This window comes from Jaculus jaculus, chromosome 1 (assembly GCF_020740685.1).
Source record: "Jaculus jaculus isolate mJacJac1 chromosome 1, mJacJac1.mat.Y.cur, whole genome shotgun sequence".
NCBI lineage: Eukaryota > Metazoa > Chordata > Mammalia > Rodentia > Dipodidae > Jaculus > Jaculus jaculus.
The window spans coordinates 179,083,311-179,108,808 of record NC_059102.1 but is presented as its reverse complement, the minus strand read 5'-3'; the positions used below and the strand labels follow the sequence as shown (position 1 = coordinate 179,108,808).

The following is a 25,498-nucleotide window of genomic DNA, read 5'->3' as shown; positions in this document are numbered from 1 at the left end:
AATGTATTACCATGCTGCCCAAATCTGCACACAGCCAGTCATCAGTGTTCTTCCCTTCAATCTTAACTGGAGGATCATTTTTACATTTTAGGAATTTATACATTTTCACGATGTAGAAGGCCATGGCATGTGTTGGGTCCCACTACCAATGACAAAGTAATCTGCTTATTTCAGTTCCGGAGGAACTTTAATCACACAAATGTCTCTTGCATTTTCTTGCCTCAGAAGCGAAACCAGCATATCGATGTAAAACTTGAGACCAGTGTGATAGTCGGGCTGCTGCGGAAGCCGGGGCTCTGAAGCCGTCGCGCAGGGGACACAGCCCCGCGCTTCTGGAATGACGTCTTGCAAGATAGGGTCTCACTGTAGACCTGGAATTTACTATGTAGTCTCTGGGTTGCCTTGAACTCACAGCGATCCTCCTACCTCTGCCTCCCGAGTGCTGGGATTAAAGGCGTGCACCACCATACCCAGCCTGGCTTAATATTTTATTTATTCATTTATTTATGAGAGGCAGAGATAAAGACAGAAAGCATACTAGGGCTTCTAGCCACTACAAACAAACTCCATATGCATGAGCCACCATGTGCATCTGGCTTACATGGGTTCTGGTGAATCAAACCTGGGTCCTGGGTCCTTAGGCTCCCCAGGCAAGCGCCTAATGACTAAATCACCTCTCTAGCCCCAACTACATGCTCACAGAGGGCTCTTTTCAGAGATATGCTCAGATGATAATGAATTATTTATATTGAAAAGGTTGAACTTACTTCGGTTCAGGAATAAGGACTGGCTCAAAAATGTCATCCAGTTTGTGTTGGACAAGTTCAGGCATCTCACATCGGACTGTACCATTGTCATTCTCAATCTCATCGAGATCCAGCTGGAATTCTCGGTGAACCATCTGTGCTGCTTCAGGATGCCCACTCATGCTTCGGGCTTGGCTAAGGGAAGCAAAAAGAGGCTACTGAACTAAGAGAGATTTCTTAAGCAAAGGGCAAGATTACCATTGCCAGCTGCCCCAAAGCTTTAAGACAGACGTTCAACTTCTGGTTTCAGCCCCCCTGAATGACTAAAGTCCAGTGTAAGAAAGTGCCTGGTCAGTTCATCAATATCCTGAGAGAAGTTAACATTAGTTTGCTCTGCTCACCTGAAATTCACTAAGTAGTCTCAGGTGGCCTCAAACTCAGAGTGATCCACCTACCTCTGCCTTCCAAGTACTGGGATTAAAGGCATGCACCACCACGCCTGGCAAAACTTGTACTTTTATTCCATATGAGGCAGGAAATAATTACACTGACTCAAAAATCACTACTTATGGGCAAAAAAAAAAAACCAAAAAAGTCAAAAATAACACAGACTGGCTAGGTTTGTTTCTACCAAATTAACTAGTGTTTCAGTTCTAATCATAAACATTAGTATTTAGTACATTTTATACTTTGCAGGAGAGTCCCCCCACCTTTTTAAGAATAGTTACTCTTAACAGGGTAGGGCCAGTATTATATCTCAGAAATAGGTATGCAAAGTTTCCAAATTCAAATTGGTTAAATTTTATATTCATGTCATAACCCAAAACAGAACTACTTTGCGTAGAAGGCAGTATTTTGAGTCTCTAAGCCAATTCTGGGTTGTGTTCATTTCATTTAGCTTTATCTCGAGAGTAAGAACCTGAGCATAACCAAATTTAACAGAAGTTAGAAGTGAGTCATTATTTCATTATAGAACATTGAGCTGCCATTTATGCTAGCTACTGGACTTTCATAGAAGGCTTGACATTCAGGGCCACCCTCTACCCTTGCTGTAAACGACAAGCCAGTCACCCTCCAGAGGGGATGAATCCATATCTGAAGTTCGAAAGATATAAGAGCCCTGCTAATGAGAAATTAGCAGGCAGTACTTACATCCTATAAGTGCGATACATAATTCTGTCCACGGAAAAGCAGTGAAAGAAGGCACAAGACCATTTAGGAGTGTTTTTGAGACAAAGACAAAGATAATGAAGAATGGAAGATTAAACATTTGGTTACAAGACATTTACTCAGACACACTGTCATGCACAATGCCAAGAACTCAAGATTATGTTACAAGAACAAGCTCTGAGCACACAAAGCTAAGTCCATAGAGATGCTCACAGACAATGATCTCCATCCACATACTTGAGTTTGGAAGACATGTCCTCAGCTGGTCCCTTGCGTAGCATATTGGCATTGGAGTTTATGTTCTGTGTGCGCTGAGGTTTTTCTTCCACCTGTTTCATTGGAGCAGCAGAAGGCCTCTTTGCTGACCGTTTTATCCTCTCCTCAAGCATGCTCATGTCCTTCTCAGAAAGCTGTAAAAATATAACCTATTAGCTGGGTGTGGTGGTGCACACCTTTAATCCCAGCACTCGGGAGGCAGACGTAGGTGGATCACTGAGTCGAGGCCATCCTGAGACTACATAGTGAATTCCAGGTTAGTATGGACTAGAGAGAGACCCTACCTTGAAAAAAACAAAAAAAGGGCTAGAGGGATGGCTTAACGGTTAAGATGTTTGCCTACAAAGCCAAAGGACACAGGTTCAATTCCCCAGGACCCACATTAGCCAGATGCACAAGTGGACGCATGCATCTGGAGTTCGTTTGCAGTAGTTGGAGGCCCTGGCGTGCCCATTCATTCTTTCCCCCCACCCCCACTTCTCTGTCAAATAAAAAAATAAAATAAAAATAAAGCCAGGTGTGATGTCACACACCTTTAATCCCAGCACTCGGGAAGCAGAGGTACATAGTGAATTCCAGGTCAGCCTGGACTAGAGTGAGACCCTACCTTGAAAAACAAAAAACAACCAACCAAACAAACAAAAAATATATATCAATATATAACCTATTATCCATCTATTAAAATAGGAGAGGGCTAGAGAGATGGCTTAACAGTTAAGGTGCTTGTCTACAAGCCTAATGGCCAGAATTCAATTCCCCAGTACCCATGTAAAGCCAGATGCACTAAATGGCACATGCATCTAGAGTCCATATGCAGTGGCTGGAGTTCCTGGTGCGCCCATTCTCTCTATCTCTCTTCTGTCTTTCTATGTTTGCAAATAAAGACATATTTAAAAATATATATAAGGAGAATTAAAAACCTAATTGGAGGGCTAGAGAGATGGCTTAGCGGTTAAGGCATTTGTCTGCAAAGCCAAATGATCCAGGTTAGATACCCCAGGACCTATATAAGCCAGATGCACAAGGGGCTGCATGTGTCTGGAGTTTGTAGTGGCTGGAGGCCCTGATGTACCCATTCTCTTTCTCTCCCTTTTTCTTCCTCTCTCTCAAATAAATAAATGAAAATAAAGTTAAAGAAAAAAAAAAACCCTAATTAGAGGGACTGGAGAGATGGATTAGCAGTTAAGCACTTGTCTGGAAGTCTGAGGACTGCAGTTTGAGGCTCAATTCCCCAGGATCCATGTAAACCAGATGCACAAAGGGGCACATGTGTTTGGAGTTCATTTGCAGTGGCTGGAGGCCCTGGCAGACCCATTCTCTATCTATCTGCCTCTTTCTCTATCTGTTGCTCTCAAATAAATAAATAAAAAGAAAACAAACAAACAAAAAACCTAACTGGAGGATTCAAGAATTACCCATTGCTGAATAGAATGGCTTACACTGTGAATTCCAAGAGTTTGGCAAGTTTAAGGTCAGCCTGGGTAACTTTGCACTATCTTGTCTCAAATAAATTTTTCAAAAAGTTCTTGGAAGCCAGGCATGGTGACTCATGCCTTTCCACTTGGGAGGCAGAGGTAGGAGGATTGCTGTGTGTTAAAGGCCATCCTGAGACTACAAAGTGAATTCAAGGTCAGCTTGGGCTACTGTGAGACCCCACCTTGAAAAACCACCAAAATCTAAATAAATAAATAAATAAATAAATCTGGGAATGTAGCTTTGTGGTAGAGTGTTTGCCTAGCATGTATAAGGCCTTGGCTTCAAAAACTAGTAACATATAGTATGTGACCATATCAATTTCCATACTGAAAAAAATAAAAGCTACCATGTTATGACATGCTGAGTTTCAAAACATTGAATTATTAAGGACACTACTATTAATAACTGCCTAAATATAAGAGAACATGTGAAAGAAAGGGATATTAAAGGAAATGATATCAATAATTATAAGTTAAAAGCTCAGAAATTAGGGCTGGGATACAGCTAAATGGGTAATGTGTTTACCCTGCAAACATGAGGACCTAAGTTTGATCCTCATGTGAAAATGTCAGGTGTGGTAATCTGTGTCTTCATCTCAGGGCTGAGAAGGCACAGACAGGAGGATCTCTGGAGCTCACTAGCTAGCCAGTCTAGCATAACCGGTAATCTCTAGGCCAATGACAGACTGTCTCAAAAAGAGTTGGATGGCGTTCCTAAGGTTAACACCTAGGGTAGTCCTCTGGCCTCCACAAGGACAAATGTGCATGTCAACACACAGGCACATGAATGTATAATACACACAAACAAAAATAAGACCTTAAAAATTAGGATTGAGGTGCTGGGTATGGTGGCACAAGCCTTTTAATCCCAGCACTAGGGAGGCAGAAGTAGGAGGATCGCCTTCATTTCGAGGCCATCCTGAGACTACATAGTAGATTCCAGGTCATCAGGGCTAGAGTGAGACCTTACCTCAAAAATAAATAAATAAATAAAAATTAAAAAACAAAACAAGAACCAAACAATAACAACAACAACAACAACAACAAAAAACAAAAACAAAAACAAAAAAAACCAGGACTGGGGATATTCAACTGGTAAAATGTCTAGCATGAACGAAACTGAGTCTGATCCCAGCACCATATAAAACTGGGAGTGGGGCCAGAGGGATGGCTTTGCAGTTAAGGCATTTGCCTAAAAAGCCAAAGGACCCAGGTTTGATTCCCCAGGACCCACATTAGCCAGATGTACAAGGAGGTGCATATGTCTGGAGTTTGTTTTCAATGGCTAGAGGCCCTGGCTCGCCTATTCTCTCTCTTTCTCTGTTAAATAAATAAATAAAAATAAAATATTAAAAAACAACTAGATGTGGTGGTATGTATCCATAATCCTCACACTCAGGAGGTAGAAAGGAGAATCAGAAGTTCAATGTATTTTGCTACATAGTGAATTCAAGGCTCAAAAATTAAATGAAGCTCATTTTGTCTTTGTTTTGTTAATATTACTAGTTGCCTGTCTATGGGCAAGATTCTTGACTTTTGGTCACCTGTAAAATTCCCATGTTTTATGTCTTTCATTGGGTGATAGGGCAGATTTCATTAGACGATGGAAGTAAAATGATTTAAGCACAGCATATAAAAATGGTGTCATTGGGGGCTGGAAAGATGGCTTAGTGGTTAAGGACTCAGGTTCAACTCCCCAGAACCCATGTAAACCACATGCAAATGATGGCACATACATCTGGAGTTTATTTGCACTGGCTAGAGGCCCTGACATGCCCACTCACAGTCTCTCTAGTATAAATAAACAAAAAAAATTTTTTTAATGGTGTTATTATGAGGTTATTGGGTGAAGATTTGAAGTCTAGAGGCAAAACATAGAGTGCCTGGAAAAGTGGCACATGGACAAAACTTAACATTCTTTTTGTCCCCCCATGGTAGGGTCTCACTCTAGCTCAGGCTGACAGGGAATGCATTATGTAGTCTCAGGGTGGCCTCTAACTCACAGCGATCCTCCTACCTCTGCCTCCTGAGTGCTGGGATTAAAGGCATATGCCACCATGCCCGGCCTGGCTTGAGAATTTGATCTACTGTTCCCAAGGGGATACTTGTTAACTAAAAACCAAATCTATTAAAAATTATACTATAAGTACAATGTTCAGAAAACAAAATCTGATTTCCAGTTAAACCAGGTGAGATGTTTCACAATAATTAGAAATGTCTGAAGCATCTACCTTGATTCTAGGACACACTGATGGGCTCAGTTTATTAAAAAGTGGTAATAAAAAAAAGCTGGGCATTGTGGCACATGCCTTTATTCCTAGCACTTGGGAAGCAAGTGAATTCAAGGTCAGCCTGAGACTACATAGTGAATTCTAGGTTAGCCTGAGACCCTACCTCAGCAACCCCCCCAAAAAAAGTCATAATAAAACTCAGATATAGTTTAAATTTCAGGAGAACTAACACCCCAGAAATCATTTTATTCTTTTAATAACATGCTAAGAATACTCAGAGAAATGTCACTCACGTTTCCAATCAGTTTGAACACCTGATCTCCATGTACATTATATACTGCTACGATGGTGTTGAGGGCAGCATTGCGTACAGCATTGTCGCGGTCTCCTATGTGAATAGCTATCTCTTTTAAAGCTTTTCCTGGGGTCGGCTGGCAAACATTCATGCCATAGGATTCGACCAAGCACCCTAACTCTTCCAGGCACTCTGTTGGGGAAGAAAGACTAGATTAATGAAGCCCACACCTATCTGGCATAGAGTCTTCTACAAACTTTCCTCTGGCACACATGAAAGGCTAAAAATCTTATTTTGGCCCTTCCTATAACATTTTCTTGCATATTTCTTTCTACCAATGAAACAAGTATTCCTGAAAGAGGAGAATGTCTGTGAGTCAGATGGCCCCTGTGCACTTGATTTTGTCAACAGGGTGGTGCTGAGTGGTGCCTGTATCACCTGATACTATGACTCCACCAGTGTGCAACTCATCACTCTCACAGTTGGAATTAACTACACAGACACTAAAGAAATTTCATTGCTTATCTATAAATTATTTCTGCTAGGAGTCACTGTGTAAGCTCACATTTCAATTTAAATTGCTTGGGGCTGGTGGTAAAGCTCAGTGGCTTTGAGTTCAATCCTCAGCACCATTAGACACGTATATAGATAAATCGTTCCTTTTACCTGCTCTCTGCTTAGAGTTTTTGGATTTAGTTCCTTCCATGATAAAAGGGAACATTTTGCTGGCTGGGTAGACAAGGCACATCCGGTTCAGGATGGCTCTCACATCTTTACGAATGACATCCTTTGGTTCTCCAACCTAGTCAACAAGGAAAATTAATGAATGACACCTTTTTTATGTGCAGTGGACATCTCACGTATTACTGTATTTTGAAATAGGGAGAAGTTGCAAAGCCTGCCAGGCTGGGTTCAATTCCCCAGCACCCGTGTAAAGCTGGATGCAAAATGGGGCTCATGCATCTGGTATTCTTTTGCAATTACAAGGGACTCTGGCATACCTACACACAGGTGTACACATGCAAATGAGGGCAAGAGGATGACTGACTGTATTATGTATACTGTATAATGAGTTACCATCATATAGTAAGTGAAAAAGAGAGAAAGTACAAAATTATTATGAACAGCCGGGTGTGTTGGTGCACGCCTTTAATCCCAGCACTCAGAAGGCAGAGGTAGGAGAACTGCTGTGAGTTCGAGGCCACCCTGAGACTACATAGTGAATTCCAGGTCAGCCTGAACTAGAATGAGACCCTACCTCGAAAAACAAAACAAAACAAACAAAAATATTATTATGAACAGAAGCTTGGCATGGTGGCACATGCCTTTAATCCCAGCATGCAGGAGGCAGAGGCGGGAGGATTGCTGTGAGTTCAAGGTCACCCTGAGATGACATAGTGAAGTCCCAGATCAGCCTGACAAGAGTGGAATCCTACCTCGGAAAAAACCAAAACAAACAAACAAACCAGGGGATGGAGGGATAGCTTAGCGGTTAAGGCGTTTGCCTGCCAAGCCAAAGGACCTAGGTTCAATTCCCTAGGACCCATGTTAGCTAGATATACAAGGCAGCACATGGATCTGGAGTTCATTAGCAGTGGCTGAAGGCCCTGACACGTCCATTCTCCTTCCCTCCCTCCCTCCCTCCCTCCCCCTTTCTCTGTCAAATAAATAAATAAATAAAATATTTAGAAAGTAAACAAAAAAGAGTTGATGAAGGCCAGGAGCTTAAGCAATCTCCTAGGATGAGAATATATTACCTTGAGGATGAGATACGGGATGAAGGAAGAGGCTTCATTCTCAGTAAGGTGGTATTCCTCTTCACTAAGCAAGGTGAAAAGCAGTTTTAAATATTCCAGGGCTTTCATTAGGACGCTTGTATTGGTGTCGAAAAACCGGAGGGTAAGCCATTTTAAGATAAGATCCAGGCAACCAATGACACCTTCTTTTTCACTCTCCAAGTGCTTAAAATAAAAAGCAAGACTCCCACAAATAAGACTGTATAAAATCTCAAGTTCTACAGACAAAAAGTTCTTGAGTTTTACTGAAGCCCAAAAGAAAATTATAGCTTTTTAAACTGTCAAGAAGATCCTCTAAATGTGTAGTCATTTACCAAGATAGCTCTGCAAAGAACATGATAAATCCAATTCTTTCTCAAAGCATACACAATTTATTATTTCAAAGCATTTTCATATGCCAGAGATATGTGAATATTTATTTGTAAACTTACATCAACCATGACAGCCAGGGCTTTATTGTGATGCTGAAAGTCTGAGTGAAACATTTCATCTTGCAACCATTTAGCCACACAGCTGGACATCTGAGTCTTCAGCTGTTCAATGTATTCATCTCGTGGGGTAGTAAAATTCCACTTTAGCACCTGAAGAAAAAAAAATAAAGAAATGGCTGTAAGGCATTTAACATAAACAAGTACAGACTTATTCTAATGGAACTGTGGGACTCAATATAGATTTTTTCATTTTTTTATAATTTTTTTTTATTAACAACTTCCATGATTATAAACAATATCCCTGGTGTGGTAGTTTGAATAGATGGCCCCCAATATATTCAGTTCATTATTGTTTGTAATTTGCATTCTGCAGCCACCTGGCTGGAGGCAATGTCACTGGGTAGATCTTTAGGTGTGGTGGTGGGTTTCAGATTTCAATCTAAACATATGCAAAGTGTGCCTAGCTGGAGTTCCTGAAGTGTGCTGTGCTGTGTGGCTTTTGTCTTGTGTTTTTTCTCTTTGCTTGGTCCTGTGAAGGCAGGCCAGTTTCTTCTGCCATTATGGAACTTCCCCTGGATCTGTAAGCTTCAATAAATATTTCTCCCTCCATAACTGTGTCTGGTCTAAAAGTTCATCTCAGTGAACCTGAAGCTGTCTGCTACAGAACTTGGTACCGAGGAGTCGGCTGAGATGAACCTGACTATGTGGATGTTGATCTTTTGGAACCTTTGTTTTGGAGGAATAGGCATGGACTTGGTACTTGCAACTAAAGATGTCTTCTGGAGTGTTAAGCCAAGTTTTATGGACTATTCTGATCAGAATTTGAGAATGCTAAGGGCAAACAGCATTGAATTTCGAGGCTTGGCTTATGAGCTTTCTAAGGGAAAGAAAAGACTGCAGAGGACTTTGTTTGAACTGGGCTACTGGCATAAAGGCTGGCTGCATTCTGCTGCTGAAGCCCAGAGAGTTTGATCAAGGTTACAATTGTTATGGACTGATGTGTTTGGCTAAAGATATTGGACTGAGAGATTTAAGATTTAAGCTGCAAAACCTCAAGCAAGTTAAAATTACAGGAACTGCAACTGGTTTTAGGTTACTGAATATGCTATTGTCAAAGACATTAGCAATCTTAAAGGAAGATGGTCCAATTGCTTTACCATGGAAAGGATGCCTGAGGAAAGATTATCATAGAAATGCAAACACTTTTGGAAAGAGTTGACTGGAGAAGGAACCTGCTTTTCAAGGTTATGATTTATTTTATCTGTGAATTAAGAATATGGCTGTGCCCTGCGCACCTGGTATTGGTTTCAGAAGCATGAAAAATGCGAGGAGTGGTTGTGAATCGCACATGCTTCCAGGGGCTGATGCTGAGATGCGGCATGAGGTATAGCCTGATGCCCTGATAGGCTGAAAGAGCCTTTGGAAAATGTGAGGAATGGTCATGAATTGCACACGGTTCCAGGAGCTGCTGCTGAGACACAGCATGAGGCAGGGCATGATAGGCTGAAAGAGCCTTTGGAAGATGGACTGTGGTTTGCATGAAGACCTCAAGATGTTTTGGATATACCAGAACTATGCAAGGGCTCATAGAGCACACTACTGGCCTGGGATGGAAGTGTTCCCTGGCTACTCTGCTCAGCTGGAGGGGCGGAATTGGAAAGTCTGGAGACTGTTAGTCTCTATTGAACTTGAACTGCAGAAGTTTGATATTTGTTTGATGGTGGTTGAGTTTGCATTGTTTTAGTCTCTCCTTGCTATGCATTATACCAGCTGAAAATGTTTACTCTGTGCCTTTATATGTTAGAAATGTTTAACTTGTTTGATTTTACAGGTCTTAATATCTTAAAATTGGTCAAGACTGTGGGGACCTTTGAAATTGAACTGAGTACAATTTACAGTATGTGATGGTTATAAAATCTGTTGGAGGGCAGGGGCGTTATGTGGTGTTTGAATAGATGGGCCCCAATATATTCAGTTCATTATTGTTTGTAGTTTGCATCTGAGAGAGAGAAGCACAAGCCTAAAAGTCAAAACTACCACAGCTGGCAATACCCTCCCTCCCTCCCTCCCATTTTCCCCTTTGAAACTCCATTCTCCATCATAACCCTTCCCCCTCTCAAGTTTTATTTATTTTCTGAGGTAGGGTCTTGCTCTAGCCCAAGCTGACCTGGAATTCACTATGTAGTCTCAGGCTGGCCTTGAACTCATGGCAATTCTCCTGAGTGCTGGGATTAAAGGTGTGCACCACCATGCCTGGCCCCTTTTTTCTTTCTTTCTTACTTTCCTTTTTTTTTTTTGAGATAGCCCAGGTTGGTCTTGAACTCACATTTCTCCTGCCTTAGCTTCCTCAGTGATGAATCAAAGGTGTACACCACCAAACCTGACTTTAGTTTTCTGAGATAGCATATGACTATGCAGTTAAGGCTGGCTTCAAATTAACACCCTTCTGCAGCCAGGCAAGGTAGCACATGCCTTTAATCCCAGCACTCGGGAGGCAGAGGTAGTAGAATTACCTTAAATTCAAAGGCCACCCTGAGATTACATAGTCAATTCCAGGCCAGCCTGAGCTAGAGTGAGACCCTACCTCAAAAAAACAAACAAACAAACAAAAAAACCTGTTTTAGCACCCTGAATACTGGGATTACTGGCATATACAACCATGCTAGACTCTATGATAATTTTTTAATGATGCTTTTTTAGAAATTTATTTTTTTATTGACAATTTTCATAATTGTAAACAATAACCCATGTAATTTGCTCCCTGCCCCAACATGCCCCTTTGAAACTCCAGTCTCCATCATATCCTCTCCCCCCAATCTCCATTTTTATATATATATATATATATATATATATATATATATATATATATATATATATATTTATTTATTTATTTCAGGTGGCTTGCACTTTAGAGTTTTACCAGATATTTAGCAGCAGCACAATCTTTTAAATTTTTTTTTCTTATTTTTATTTATTTCAGAATGACAGACAGAGAAAGAGGGAGAGAGAGAGAGAGAGAATGGGTGCTCTGGGGCTTCCAGCCACTGCAAACGAACCCCAGATGCATGCACCCCCTTGTGCATCTGGCTCACATGGGTCCTGGAGAATAGAGCCTCGAACCGGGAGCCTTAAGCTTCACAGGCAAGCGCTTAATTGATAAGCCATCTCTCCAGCCCCTCTCTTTTATTTTGATGTCATCATCTTTTCCTCCTATTATGATGGTCTTGTGTAGGTAGTGTCAGGCACTGTGAGGTCATGGATATCCAGGCCATTTTGTGTCTGGAGGAGCACGCTGTAAGGAGCCCTGCCCTACCTTTGGTTCTTACATTCTTTCTGCCACCTCTTCTGCAATGGACCCTGAGCCTTGGAAGGTGTGATAGAGATATTTCAGTGCTGAGCACTCCTCTGTCACTTCTTCTCAGCATCATGGTGCCTTCTGTAGGATACTTTTTTTTTAATATAAAGATTTTATTTTTATTTATTAGAGAGAGAATGGGCGCCAGGGTCTCCAGCCACTGCAAACAAACTCTAGATGAGTGTGCTGTCTTGTGCATCAGGCTTAAATGTGGGTCCTGGGGAGTCAAACCTGGGTCCTTTGACTTTGCAGGCAAGCACCTTAACCGCTAAGCCATCTCTCCAGCCCACAATACTTTTTAATTAAACAAGATTCATTTGTAATTAAGTAGCAACACAAAATTTCATCCAAGCTGTCATACTCCTGAAATTTTAACTCTGGAAATCTTAAAGTCAAAAGTAAACTGAGTAGTAATTCCTTTTTTTAAAAAATTTATTTATTTATTTATTTGAGAGCGACAGACACAGAGAAAGACAGATAGAGGGGGAGAGAGAGAGAGAGAGAATGGGCGTGTCAGGGCTTCCAGCCTCTGCAAACGACTCCAGACGCGTGCACCCCCTTGTGCATCTGGCTAACATGGGACCTGGGGAACCGAGCCTCGAACCGGGGTCCTTAGGCTTCACAGGCAAGCGCTTAACCGCTAAGCCATCTCTCCAGCCCTATATTTTTTTTGTGTGTGTTCTTATTGTTGTTGATGTTGTCTTTTCAAGGTAGGGTCTTGCTCTAGCCCAGGCTGACCTAGAATTAGTCTCAAGACTCCTACCTCAGCCTCCCAAATGCTAAGATCAAAAACATGCACCACCATGCCCAGCAGAGAGAGAGAAACAATGGGTGCACCAGGGTTTCCAGCCACTGTAAATAAACTCCAGGCACCCAAACAACTGTGCATCTGGATTAACGTAAGTACTGAGCAACCAAACTCTGGTCATTAGGCTTTATAGACAGGCACTTTAATCACTGAGCTATCTCTCCAGCCTGAGAATTCTTACTACAAAAATTAATGCGAGGGCTGAAGAGATGGCTTAGCAGTTAAGGCCTTGCCTGCAAAACCCAAGGACCCATATTCGACTCTCTAGGTGAATATAAGCCAGGTGTGGTGGCCAGCACTCAGGAGGCACAGGTAGGGGAATCGCCATGAAATGGAGGCTACCCTGAGACTACATAATGAATTCCAGGTCAGCCTGGGCTACAGTGAGACCCTACCTCAAAAAATAAAAAAATTCTGCTGGGCAAGGTGGTGCACACCTTTAATCCCAGCACTTGGGAGGCAAAGGTAGGAGGATTGCCATGAGTTCAAGGTCACCCTGAGAATAAAGAGTGAATTCCAGGTTAGCCTGGGCTAGAGTAAGTCCCTACTTAAAAAAAAAAAAAATCCCACATAAGCTAGACACACAAAGGTCAGGCAAGCGCAAGGTCACACATGGCCACTAGGTAGCACAAGCATCTGGAGTCTGACTGTAGTAGCTGAGGTCCTGGTGCACCAGTTCTCTATCTCTTGCTCTCTCTAAACAAAAATCAAAAAAGAAATTCTAACAGGCATATACATAAATATAAAAATCACATGTACACAAAGGTCTACATTCAAATATGTTTTATACCAGCAGCTTGTAATGTATGGTGGTACATGCCTGTTATCATAGGACCGACACAGGAAGCTGAGTCAGGATGATGTCAAGTTTGAGCCAGCATGAGCTATACAGTGCTACTCTGTCTGAAAAAAAATATATAAATAAATAAAATAAACAAAAAAAAAAAAAAAAAAAGAAAAAAATAAGGTATACCTTTTGGGGTGAAAACCCCTTAAGCACTTCATAAAATATATTTATTTATATATTTTTGCAGTACTCAAAATGAAACCCAGGCAGGGCCTCATGCAGGCTAGGAAGTTGCTTGACAAGAGCTATATCTTCAGCTCAAGAGAAGTGACTGCTAGTGCACTCTATTTCTCTCCGTGTGTGTGTGTGTGTGTGTGTGTGTGTGTGTGTGTGTGTGTGTATCACGACATATAACATCATAAAATGCTTTGGTATTAAAAAAAATAAAATGGATATGATGGAGGGTGGAATTTCAAAGGGAAAGTGATGGGGGGGGAGGGAGGGAATTACCATGGGATTTTTTTTTTTATAATCATGGAAAATGCTAATAAAAATTTTTAAAAAATAAAATAAATAAAATAAATAAAGTGGGACACAGTGGTGCATGCCTTTAAACCCAGCACTCAGGACGCAGAGGTAGGAGGATTGCTGTGAGTTCAAAGCCAGCCTGAGTCTACATAGTGAATTCCACGTGGCCTGGGCTAGAGCAAGAACTATTATGAAAAACCAAAAGAGATTCAGCTAATTACTGGATATTTCACAAAGTACAGACAATAAAACTTGGTTGTTATTTTGAAAGAGTGTCTTACTATGCAACCCACATTATAATCTTCCTGCCTTAGTCTCTCTAGGGCTAGGAGTACAGGTATTTTCCACCATACTCAATTTACACAACTTTTTTTTTTTGGCTTGTCAAGGTAGGGTCTCACTATTTAGCCCAGGCTGACATGGAATTCACTATATAGTCTCAGGGTGGCCTCAAACTCACAGTGATCTTCCTACCTTTGTTTCCTAAGTGCTGGGATTAAAGGCATGAGCCACTACATCTGGCTTTAATTTGCACAACTTTTGATGACCAGAATAAAAGAAATACAACAAGCAAGTAAAACCTCCCAAGGACTTTTATATCTTCCTTACCTTTAACCCTTTTTCATCTTTCATCCTTTGCTCCTTTCCATTTGGAACAACAATAAAAATAGGCCCAGATTTATCATCATCTTCCTTTAAACTGGTTTTGCTTGGTATTTTCTTTCCTTGTGCACTCTAAAACGAAAGTTTCGGGAATATTGATTAGGTAGGTCTCCTGAAGAATACAGGTTGCTGCCCAGCAAAAGGCCAAAACAGAAAAGCTTCTCTATATTATATTCCAAAATTAAAGATCACAATGAGCCTGGTGTGGTGGTGCATACCTTCAGTCCCAGGACTTGGGAGGCAGAGGAAGGAGGATTGCTGAGTTCAAGGCCAGCCTGGGATTACAGAGTCCAGTTAGCCTGGGATAGAGTGAGACCCTACCACAAAAAATAAATAAATAAATAAACAAGGTAACAAGTTACAGAATCTTGCATGTAATATATGTTTAATGTATTTCTACTACAGGAATGTTGTGTGACAAGCTCTTTCTTGATAAACAACTACTGACATATTTATCAGAAGCAGCTGTGAGCACATATGAGATTATTCAAATTAAACCTGTTGTCACTGTCCCACAGGAGAGGGACAGGGAAGAGTATTAGATCCTTACCTGAGATCCCAGTCACCCCCTGGGCCAGGTGTATGCAAGTTGCATGAGGTCATGAGGCCTCAGGGGAAGATAGAGGATATAGAATATAGAAGATTAAGGAACGGAGTTCTACCCATGCAGCCATAAGGAGGTTGTTATTAATGCTGGATTGAGATCTTTCAATGGGGCTGCATTGGGGTCTCCACACTTTTTTAAAAAATTTATCTGACTGAGAGAGAGGGGAAGAGAATGGGTGCGCCAGAGCCTTCAGTAACTGCAAATGAACTCCAAACATGTACGCCCCTTGTGCACCTGGTGACATTGTGTGCTTGAGTCACTGTGTATCTGGCTTAAGTGGGACCTGGAGATTAGAACAAGAGTTCTTAGGCTTCATAGGCAAGCACCGTAGGTGCTTTTTTTCATGCTGTATAAGAAAGTCCAATAGCAACATAACTAAAGGCCTTCCCCCTTTGGGGGGAGGGGTGTAGGATCTCACTCTAGTCCAGACTGACCTGGAATTCACTATGTAGTCTCAGGCTGGCGTGCAACTCACAGTGATCCTCCTACCTCTCGCTTCCAAGTGCTGGGATTAAAGGTGTGTGTCAGCATGCCCCTCCCCCCCCAACCCAGGCTGACCTGGAGCTCTGGAGCTCCAAGCTGGCCTAGAACTTAAAGCAATCCTCCTACCACTGCCTCCTGGGTGCTAGGACTAAAGGCATGCACCATCACATCTGGTTGTAAAGCATCTTTGAATCTGCCTCTACTTTTTAAAATTGATATTCATTTTTTGCGAGGAGATACAGAATGAGATGAATGAATATGGGTACAATAGGGCCTGTTGCCACTGCAAACCAACCCCAGATGCATCATATACTACTTAATGCATCTGGCTTTATGTGGGTTCTGGGGAACAGAACCTGGGCCAGCAGGCTTTATAAATGCCTTTAACCATTAAGCCATCTCCCCAGCCCATGAATCAGCTTCTAAAGAAAGTTGCTATAAACACTTTTATTTATTTATTTACTTATTAGAGAGAGATAAAGACAGAAACAGAGAGAGAGAGGGAGATGTATGTGCCGCCGGGTGCATCTGGCTTATGTGGGTCCTGGGGAATTGAACCTGGGTCCTTTGGTTTTGTGGGCAAGTGTCTTAACCACTAAGTCATCTCTCCAGCCCTAAATTGTTATTTATTTATTTGCAAGTAAACAGAGAGTGGAGAGACAGAGAAAGACTGGCATGCCAGGGCCTTCTGTCACTGCAAACGAACTCTGGATGTATGTGCCACTTTATGCATCTGGCTTTATGTGGGAACTGGACACTTGAACTGGTGCCATCAGGCTTTCAAGACTGTCTTTAACTGCTGACCATCTCTACAGTCCAACACTTTAAATACTTAAGTTGTTCATATGGTTAAAACAAAAACAGACGAGGGTCTGGGAAGATTGCTCAGTGCTTAAAAGTGCTTGGTTAAACAGTGCTGGTGCCAGGCACTGGTGGCACATACCTTTAATCCCAGCACTTGGGAGGCAGAGGTAGAGGATTACTGAGAGTTTGAGGCTACCCTGAGATTACATAGTGAATAATTTCAGGTTAGCCTAGGCTAGAGTGAGACACTACCTTGAGAAAAAAAAAAAAAAGTCTGCTGGCCTACGTTCAATTCTCAAGTGACCCACATAATCCAGATGCAAAAAAGTGGCACGAATATTTGGTGTTTGTCTGCAGCAGCAAAAGGCCCTGGAGTGCCCCTCCACACAGGCAAATAATTATAGATAGATAGATAGATATATGAATTAGAATCTTCGTTTTTTTCCCCTTAGGTTTTTCGAGGTAGGGTCTCTCTCTAGCCAAGGCTATCCTGAAACTCACTATGTAGTCTCAGGGCGGCCTCAAACTCACAGTGATCCATCTACCTCTGCCTCCTGAGTGCTGGGATTAAAGGCGTGCACCAACATGCCCAGCTAAGAATTAGAATCTTTACATGTAATGAAAGGAAAATAATGTACAAGTTATATATATTTAAGGTAAAATTTGATTTTTCTTTATTGGAATCATTAGTAAGTTCAGTATTTCTAGTTGGCTACAATCTTTCTAGACTAAATACCAACGTCATTCAATCAAAACCAATATGAGATCATTTATGTGAAAGTGCTTCCTATATAAGCTAGGGAAAAATTGTGGCATTAAGAAGAGGGACAAACATGCCATCTCTTAGGGATGCCACGAGGTGCTTCAGCACTGGGGAGAGGAAAGCAAGGTGGCTTAGTGTCTCTGCGCTTCAGCAGTTTAATGTTTTATTTATCTGTGTCTTTTTGCCGTGTTCACTTTTCTTTTTCCTTCTCTTGGTTGGTACTTGGTACCATGGTAGTGTCCATTCTTCTCCCAAAAAAGGATGTGTATATAACTTAAAAGAAAAAAAAAAATGTAAAGTGGTATAAATAAGAAGGTTCATGAAGGTTCAGTGAGACTGCCCCCCTATTCTGTGTTCAGGGCTGGCTGTCCCTCAACGTGGTGAAGAGAAACACTATTTTTTTTTTAAAATATTTTTTGTTCATTATTTATTTATTTATTTGAGAGCAACAGACACAGAGAGAAAGACAGATAGAAGGAGAGAGAGAGAATGGGCGCGCCAGGGCTTCCAGCCACTGCAAACGAACTCCAGACGCGTGCACCCCCTTGTGCATCTGGCTAACGTGGGACCTGGGGAACCGAGCCTCGAACCGGGGTCCATAGGCTTCACAGGCGAGCGCTTAACCGCTAAGATATCTCTCCAGCCTGAGAGACACTATTTTTATACTGCAATGCCACATGGGGCGAGGGCCTCCCAGAACCAGCCAGGGCTGGTACCTAGATCCAATATATTTTATGATTAAATCTTGTGGCTTGACACAGCTCCTGACTGAAATGGATGTCTTAGTCTAGGTTACTATTTTTGTCATATGGAACTGAGTAAAATGCCAGATGTAACATAAAAAAAAAAAAAAAGAAGAAGAAAAAGAAAAAAAAAAAAGAAGAGGGACAAAATTACTTCAAAGCACTTGTGATCAAGGTACTAAAATAAATACTTGCTCACTTTGGATGAGGACAAGGAAGATAGGAAAAACAACTGCATCAGATAGCTGAGAAGCTAAATGCCTCATTAACTTAACTCAGAGTGAAAGAACCAAGGATGAGGAATAAAACAGATTGTTGTATCACTGAATGCTTCATCTATTCAGTAAGATAGGGTCTCACTCTGTCGCCTAGGCTGGCCTTGAACAGTGGTGATCTTTCTGCCTCAGTCTCTAGAGTGCTAGGATAATAAGATGCACCACAATGTCCATATTAGTATACTTAGAATATCTAGCCAGGCATAGTGGCACACACCTTTAACCCCAGCATTTGGGAGGCAGAGGAAGGAGGACTGCTGTGAGTTCAAGGCAACCCTGAGACTACATAGTGAACTCCAGGTCAGCCTGGACTATAGACTGAGACTCTACCTTGAGGAAAAAAAAAAAAAAAAAAGACTAGCTCTGACAGTTGGTAAGAGAAGCTGATGCCATTTTCCTGGGATCCTAAAATATAAGTAAAATTAAAAAATTTCCTAGAAATAAATTGAAACATATGAACACATGTATTTCTCTATCTAATTTCACAAGAATAAAAGGATTAGTAGCTGGGCATGGTGGTGCTTTAATCCCAGCATTCAGGAGGCAGAGGTAGGAGGATCACTGTGAGTTTGAGTCCACCCTGAGACTACATAGTGAATTCCAGATCAGTCTGGGCTAGAGTGAAATCCTACCTCAAAAAACCAAAAGAAAAAAAAAAAAAAGAAAGCCATTCGCATATGTCTCTGGAATTCATTCGCAGTGGTAGGAGGTCTTGGTACACCCATACTATCTTTCTCTCTGTCTGCCTCTATCCTTCATAAATATTTTTTTTTAATGCCATTGGGGTGGGTGGGATATTCAGTGGGTAAGCAATTGCCATGTAAGCATGAAGATCTGAATCTGGATCCCCAGCACCCACATAAAAACACTGAGTGTAGCAGCATGTTCTAGTAATCCCAGGACTGAGGGGAAATAGACAAGAGATCCCCAGAGCTTAGTCTAGCCAAATTGGTGTGTTCTCATCTTCTCAGTTCAGTGAGAAACTTGTTTCAAAACTAAGGTGGTCAGTTACTGAAGAGACACTTGATTTTCACCTGGCTGAGCTCTGGCCTCTGCACGTACCTGTACATGTACATGCATACTTGCATGTTCACCCACTATGCTCACATATACAAGTATGCATATACACAAGCATGCACAACAAACATACACCAACAAATTTAAAATGTTTTATCTGATCTTACCAAATAGTGTTATTCTTTGAGGCATATTATCTTTTCTAATAAAATGACTCCAAAATTAAGACAGAAACAAATCAACATCTAAAAATGCATTGTTAACACACCTTTCCTTTAGAGGAGACTCCTGGAGCTTTGGCCTTTTTAGGATCAGGCTTGGCTTCTATAGTGTTGGAAACAGAATCTTCAACAGGTGCTTTGAGAAAAAAAGCATGTACTATATTAAATTTACTAATATTAATTTATTCTGGACACATATATATGATGAGAAAGCCTATAGTATTAAATTTATCAATTTATAAGGCACTTTAAAGATGTTTTCCTAGTCTTTTTTTTAAACTTTTAAACATATTTTTATTTTTAAAAATATTTTATTGATTTATTTGCGAAAGAGGCAGATGAAGAGAGAGAAAGAATGGTTATGCCAGGACCTTTAGCCACTGCAACTAACAAACTCCAGACACACATGCCACCTTGTGCATCTGGCTTTATGTGAGTACCAGGGAATTGAACACAGGTCCTTATGCATTGCAGGCAAGTGCCTTAATTGGTGAGCCATCTCTCCAGCCCTCAAACATTTTTTTAAATTTATTTTTATTTGAGACAGAGAGAGAAAGAGAGAGACACACAGAGAGAGAAACAGAGAGAATGGGCACGTCAGGGCATGGTGCCGGGCATTGGTGGCACAGTGGGGTCCTTAGGCTTCACAGGCAAGTGCCTTTACCCGTAAACCATCTCTCTAGTCCCAAACTTGTCATCTTAATATTCACAGCAGAGTTACTGGGGTAAAATGAGTACTTGACAAATGTTTAAGGAATGAGGTACGGAACATGGTAAATACATTGAATTCCTTTAGGTTATTTCTTTCCACTTTAATCCTTTTAAAATTGTTACCTGGAGTAGGCTGGAATTTGGAAGGAGCTGACCCTCCTATTGGTTTAGATGTTGCTTTAGCAGGTGCAGCAGGCTTTGCTGGCATGTTAGTTTTGGCTTTTTCTAGCATGGCCAATACTTGATCTTTAGAAGTAGGCTACAGAGACAATGTAACATAAATGAGAATTGACAGTAGTGAAGCACTCATGCTAAGCTTGCTAACAAATTTTCTATCAAACAAATGCATGATCTCCCACTTTTGATACACCAATGAAATTAGATGAAACAGGGGAGGCAGCACATTGTATAAGAGAAGTAACACACATTATGAAGTTACACTGAAGTAGCTATCATTCTAGAAGGTCACAGTTTTCATTCCTCTCTGTGGGAACACAGACTTAGAATTTCTACACTGCTAAATAATTTTTTTGCTCTCACTAGGATTTTAGATTAAGTCTCATGGTAGGTAATATGAGCTTCTGCTTATATAAATTTGTATTCAGTATTTTTACAATAGCCTTTAAACACCATCAGCATTAACAATAAATAGTACCTTCAGTTTCCCAGTAGCCTTGGCCATTTTTTCATATCCTAAATGCATCATAAAGAATGGCAAAGCATCTTGGGCCTTCTTTCGCACATCCCCATTTCGGTCTTCTAAACAGGAGTATAGATGAGGCACACAAAGGATAAGATCTGTGGGAGTAGATCGAAGAGTAGGTAGTTTCTCAGCCAGCCAGCCCAGAAGCTGCCAAAAGAAAAAAAAAGGACATGTCACACACTTCAAGTGAAAAATTGCAATTATGTGTGAGGCCATGCTTAATGATTTTATCAATTTCACACTATTATTATTGTTTTATGTTTTAGTTTTTTTCATTTACTTATTTAAGAACAAGAGAGAAGTAAAGAGAGAGGCAGATAGAGGATGAGTGTGCCAGGGCCAACAACTGCTAGAAGGCAGACACATGCACTGCCCTGTGTATCTGGCTTACCTGGGTCCTGGGGAATCAAACCTCGGTCCTTTGGCTTAGAAGGCAAACGCCTTAACCACTAGGCAATCTCTCCAGCCCCCTTATTATTATAATTTAAAGATTTATTTTTATTTATTTATTTATTTGAGGCAGAGAGATGGGGGGCAGTGAGAATGGGCACGCCAAGGCCTCTAGCCACTGCAAATGAACTCCAGACACATAAGCAACCATGTGCATCTGGCTTACATGGGACCTGGAGAATCAAACCTGTGTCCTTAGGCTTCACAGCCAAGTGCCTTTACCACTAAGCCATCTCTCCAGCTCAGCCCCTTATTATTATTACTGTTGTTTCCTTACTACCAGGGATGGAATCCAGAGACTGTGCATAGCATACAAACATTCTACCACTAAGCTATACCATCTGCCCCTGAATTAGATGTCTTTAAAACAAGGTCTCATGTATCCCAGGATAGCCTGGAACTCACTATGTAGCTGAGGGTAACCTTGAACTGATCATCTTGTCTCCATCTCCCCAGTATGCCAGTTTAAGTAGTACTGAAGATCAAACCTAGGGCTTTGTGCATGCTAAGAAAGTACCCTAACAACTTAGCTACATCCCCAGCCCCCAAACTAGTTCTTATAGTACAATTTTTTTCTGAGGTATGGTCTGTTAGGATTAGAGAAATACCCCACCTTCCCCAATTTAGTGTTCAGAAGGAGAGAGACAGAGAATGAGCACATCAGGGCCTCTAGCCACTGCAAATGAACTCCAGATGCATGTTCTACCATGTGCTTACATGGGACCTGGAGAATTGAACCTGGGTTCTTAGGCTTTGCAGGCATGCGCCTTTACTGCTAAGCCATCTCTCCAGCCTTTTCATGTATGTATATGTGTGTGTGTGTATGTATGTATGTATGTATGTATGTATGTATGTATGTATGTATATATATATATATATATATATATATTCATTTAAAAATTCTGAATATTTATTTTTAAAATGTTTTCACATTTATTTTTATTTTTTTGAAAAACATTTTATTTTTTAAAATATTTTTTAAAATTTTTATTAGCATTTTCCATGTTGATAAAAAAATATCCCATGGTAATTCCCTCCCTCCCCCACCCCCCCACACGTTCCCCTTTGAAATTCCATTCCTTTTCTTATATTTTTGAGGTAGGGTCTCACTCTAGCTCAGTCTGACCTGAAATTCACTATGTACTCTCAGGGTGGCCTTGAACTTACGACGATCCTCCTACCTCTGTCTCTCAGTGCTGTGATTAAAGGCGTGTGCCCACACAGCTCCAGATAATCTTAGCTGTACAGTATGTGTGGTATGCACATGTGTGAAGCCAGGAGGATATAGGTGTCCTCTATGATCATTCTTCAGCCTTTTTTATCCAGAGACAAGGTCTCTAAATGAACACAGTACTCATGCTATTTTCAAGTTAAGACTAGCTGACCAGCAAGCCGTAGTGATCCTTCTATCTCTGCCCTACTCAGTGCTGGTTAGTACAGGCATGTGTAGTCATGCCTCACCTATCATGTGGGTGCTAAGGATTGAACTCAGGGTCTTATGCTTATGCAGCAAGCACTTTTATCCACTGAGCTAACTTCGCAGGCACTGGTATTGGTTTTCTGATACAAGAGTTTCATTGCGTAGACCAAGCTGACCTGGAAGTCATCATGTAGACCAAGACAGCCTTGTACCTGTGGCAATTCTCCTGTCTCAGCCTCCTAAGTGCAGGATAGAAGCATGCGCCATCATGCCAGACTTTAATAATTTATTTATTTATTTTAAATAATTTATTTTAACCTAAGTATACATTTATAAGGGGGTCCTGATACCTAAGGAGGTAAAAAACATGAGTAAAATACAGGATTAATTTTGGTACTAACCTCTTGCCTCAAGAAAGGATTTTCTTTTTTGAGTTCTTCAGAAAGATCTTCTCCCTCCAACCATTCCTTCATGCCAGTCTGTTCTGCCCAAGCATTCACAGTTGCTAGAGCAGCAGCTCGAACATTATTCTGAATGGAGAGAAGGGAATTGGCATAACAATAACAACAACAACAACAACAACAACCACCAAGTAGAGTTTGGAGGATTAGGGTGAGAAGTTTATTTTATAAGTGGTCTTACTCTGTTAAATAAATAAATAAATGTTATTTTATGAATATGAACAATGATGTTTTCTTTAATACTCACAAACGTACACAGAACCATCATTTATGAAACAAAAATTCGTTATGTGGTCGTACCAAAGTAAAATAGATATATATATGAAATACTAACATGGAAAAAATTTTTATACTCAGCTAATTAGGCAATCTGAGCATTAAAACAAAATCACTTGAGGAATAAACATATCCCATTTTCTGAATCTCTAAGAGCTCTTTGTCCCTACATGCTAAAGAATAGAATTTCTACATGTTAGACACTTCAAAATCATAAAGATTAAAAATGCTAACGGGGGGGGGGGGAGGGAGGGAATTAACACGGGATTTTTTTATAATCATGGAAAATGCTAGTAAAAATTTAAAAAAATGCTAATGAAGGGGGCTGGAGAGATGGCTTAGCGGTTAAGCGCTTGCCTATGAAGCCTAAGGACCCTGGTTCAAGGCTCGATTCCCCAAGACCCACGTAAACCAGATACGCAAGGGGGCGCATGCGTCTGGAGTTCATTTGCAGTGGCTGGAGGCCCTGGCGCACCCATTCTCTCCCTCCCCCCCCCCTCTCTCTCTCTCTGCCTCTTTGTCCCTCTGTCTGTCGCTTTCAAATAAATAAACAAAAACTATTTAAAAAATATGTTTAAAAAAATGAAAACAAAGGCATGGTATGGTGGTGCATGTCTTTAATCCCAGCACTTGGGAAGCTGAGATAGGAGGATCACACGGAGCTCAAGGCCACCCTGAGACTACATACTGAATTCCAGGTTAGCCTGAGTTAGAGACCAAAACCCTTTCTTGAAAAATAAAAAAAAAATTTAAAAAAAGCTAACAATTTGAATATGTATGCATTTTTATTGATTATTTAAGACAGAGAGGGATAGAAAGAGGGACAGACAATAGGTGCACCAGGACCTCTATCCACTGCAAATGAACAAGATGCATATGCCACCTTGTGGATCTGGCTTATTTGGAACCTGGAGCATAGAACCTGGGTCCTTCCTTAAGCTTCATAGGCAAATGCCTTAACCACTATCTTTCTGGCTCATGAATATGTATGCTTTTATATTAACTGGCATTCAAAGAATGAGAAAGAACTACTAATATGAAATAAAACTGGCCCAATTCGGGGCTGGAGAGGTGGCTTAGCAGTTAAGAGCTTGCCTGTGAAGCCTAAGGACCCCGGTTTGAGGTATTCCCCGGACCCATGTAAGCCAGATGCACAAGGTGGCGCATCATCTGGAGTTAGTTTGCAGTGGCTGGAGCCCCTGGAGCACCCATTTTCTCTCTCTATCTCTCTCCCTCCCTCCCTTTTCTTCTATCACTCTCAAATAAATAAATAAACAAAAAAAATAGCCCAATTCCTCAAGTGAATTAAGTAACATGAAAATATTCAGGCTAGGACTAAACATAAAAGGTTTACAACCTTCAATGGTACTTCAATGACTTCTTAGACTATGAAATTGCAATTATTTTAGTGAAGTGTTAGAAGATAATGGTCTAGTTCAGAGTGGGGAGGATGTAAAAAATAAACTGAAGACTCCAAAATTAACATATTCACCTAATAAAAACATTAATGATGTCAAAATCTAGCTACTTATTGAATGCATACTATAAAAAACAGGCACAGGCCCAGGCCCAGGCCCAGCCTGGACAACCCCCTGTGAGCCCTTACTCTCCACATGGGTTCTTTATCTCCTCTTGCTCCCAACATGGCAGGAGTTCCTTGAACTTGCTTTTCTCTTTTCTTTCCATGCTTTTTTCTCAGATCCCAATCTGGTCACATGGACTCCTGAGCTACCAGTAGTCCACATGGGCTTTTGGGCTCTACATGGTATACTTCTCCCCACTTTGTTTCCCATTAACTTTCAGCATTTCCCTTTCTGCACTCCTTTGTAAAATCTGAATAAAATGTGGCATAAAAATAAATAAATAGGGCTGGAGAGATGGCTTAGTGGTTAAGTGCTTGCCTGTGAAGCCTAAGGACCCCAGTTCGAGGCTCGATTCCCCAGGACCCATGCTAGCCAGATGTACAAAGGGGCACACACATCTTGAGTTCGTTTGCAGTGGCC

At 41.1% G+C, this 25,498-nt stretch overlaps 1 protein-coding gene and 1 non-coding gene across 2 annotated transcripts in view; both read right to left on the bottom strand.

Annotated features, from left to right (window-relative positions):
- Ckap5 (cytoskeleton associated protein 5) overlaps positions 1-25,498 on the bottom strand; it is a 150,870-nt gene that overhangs the window by 22,088 nt on the left and 103,284 nt on the right. The window contains exons 24-34 of the mRNA XM_004657215.2: positions 23,160-23,288; positions 20,841-21,035; positions 20,309-20,444; positions 19,522-19,610; positions 14,508-14,633; positions 8,421-8,570; positions 7,951-8,154; positions 6,860-6,995; positions 6,192-6,385; positions 2,154-2,326; positions 768-941 (exon numbers count right to left, since the gene is read on the bottom strand). Coding sequence (XP_004657272.2) covers positions 768-941; positions 2,154-2,326; positions 6,192-6,385; positions 6,860-6,995; positions 7,951-8,154; positions 8,421-8,570; positions 14,508-14,633; positions 19,522-19,610; positions 20,309-20,444; positions 20,841-21,035; positions 23,160-23,288 — 1,706 coding nt within the window. The remainder of the gene's footprint in view (positions 1-767; positions 942-2,153; positions 2,327-6,191; positions 6,386-6,859; positions 6,996-7,950; positions 8,155-8,420; positions 8,571-14,507; positions 14,634-19,521; positions 19,611-20,308; positions 20,445-20,840; positions 21,036-23,159; positions 23,289-25,498) is intronic.
- On the bottom strand, positions 6,564-6,674 carry LOC123457916. The gene has a single exon (XR_006635267.1). It is a non-coding gene; the product is annotated as a small nucleolar RNA SNORD67 (small nucleolar RNA).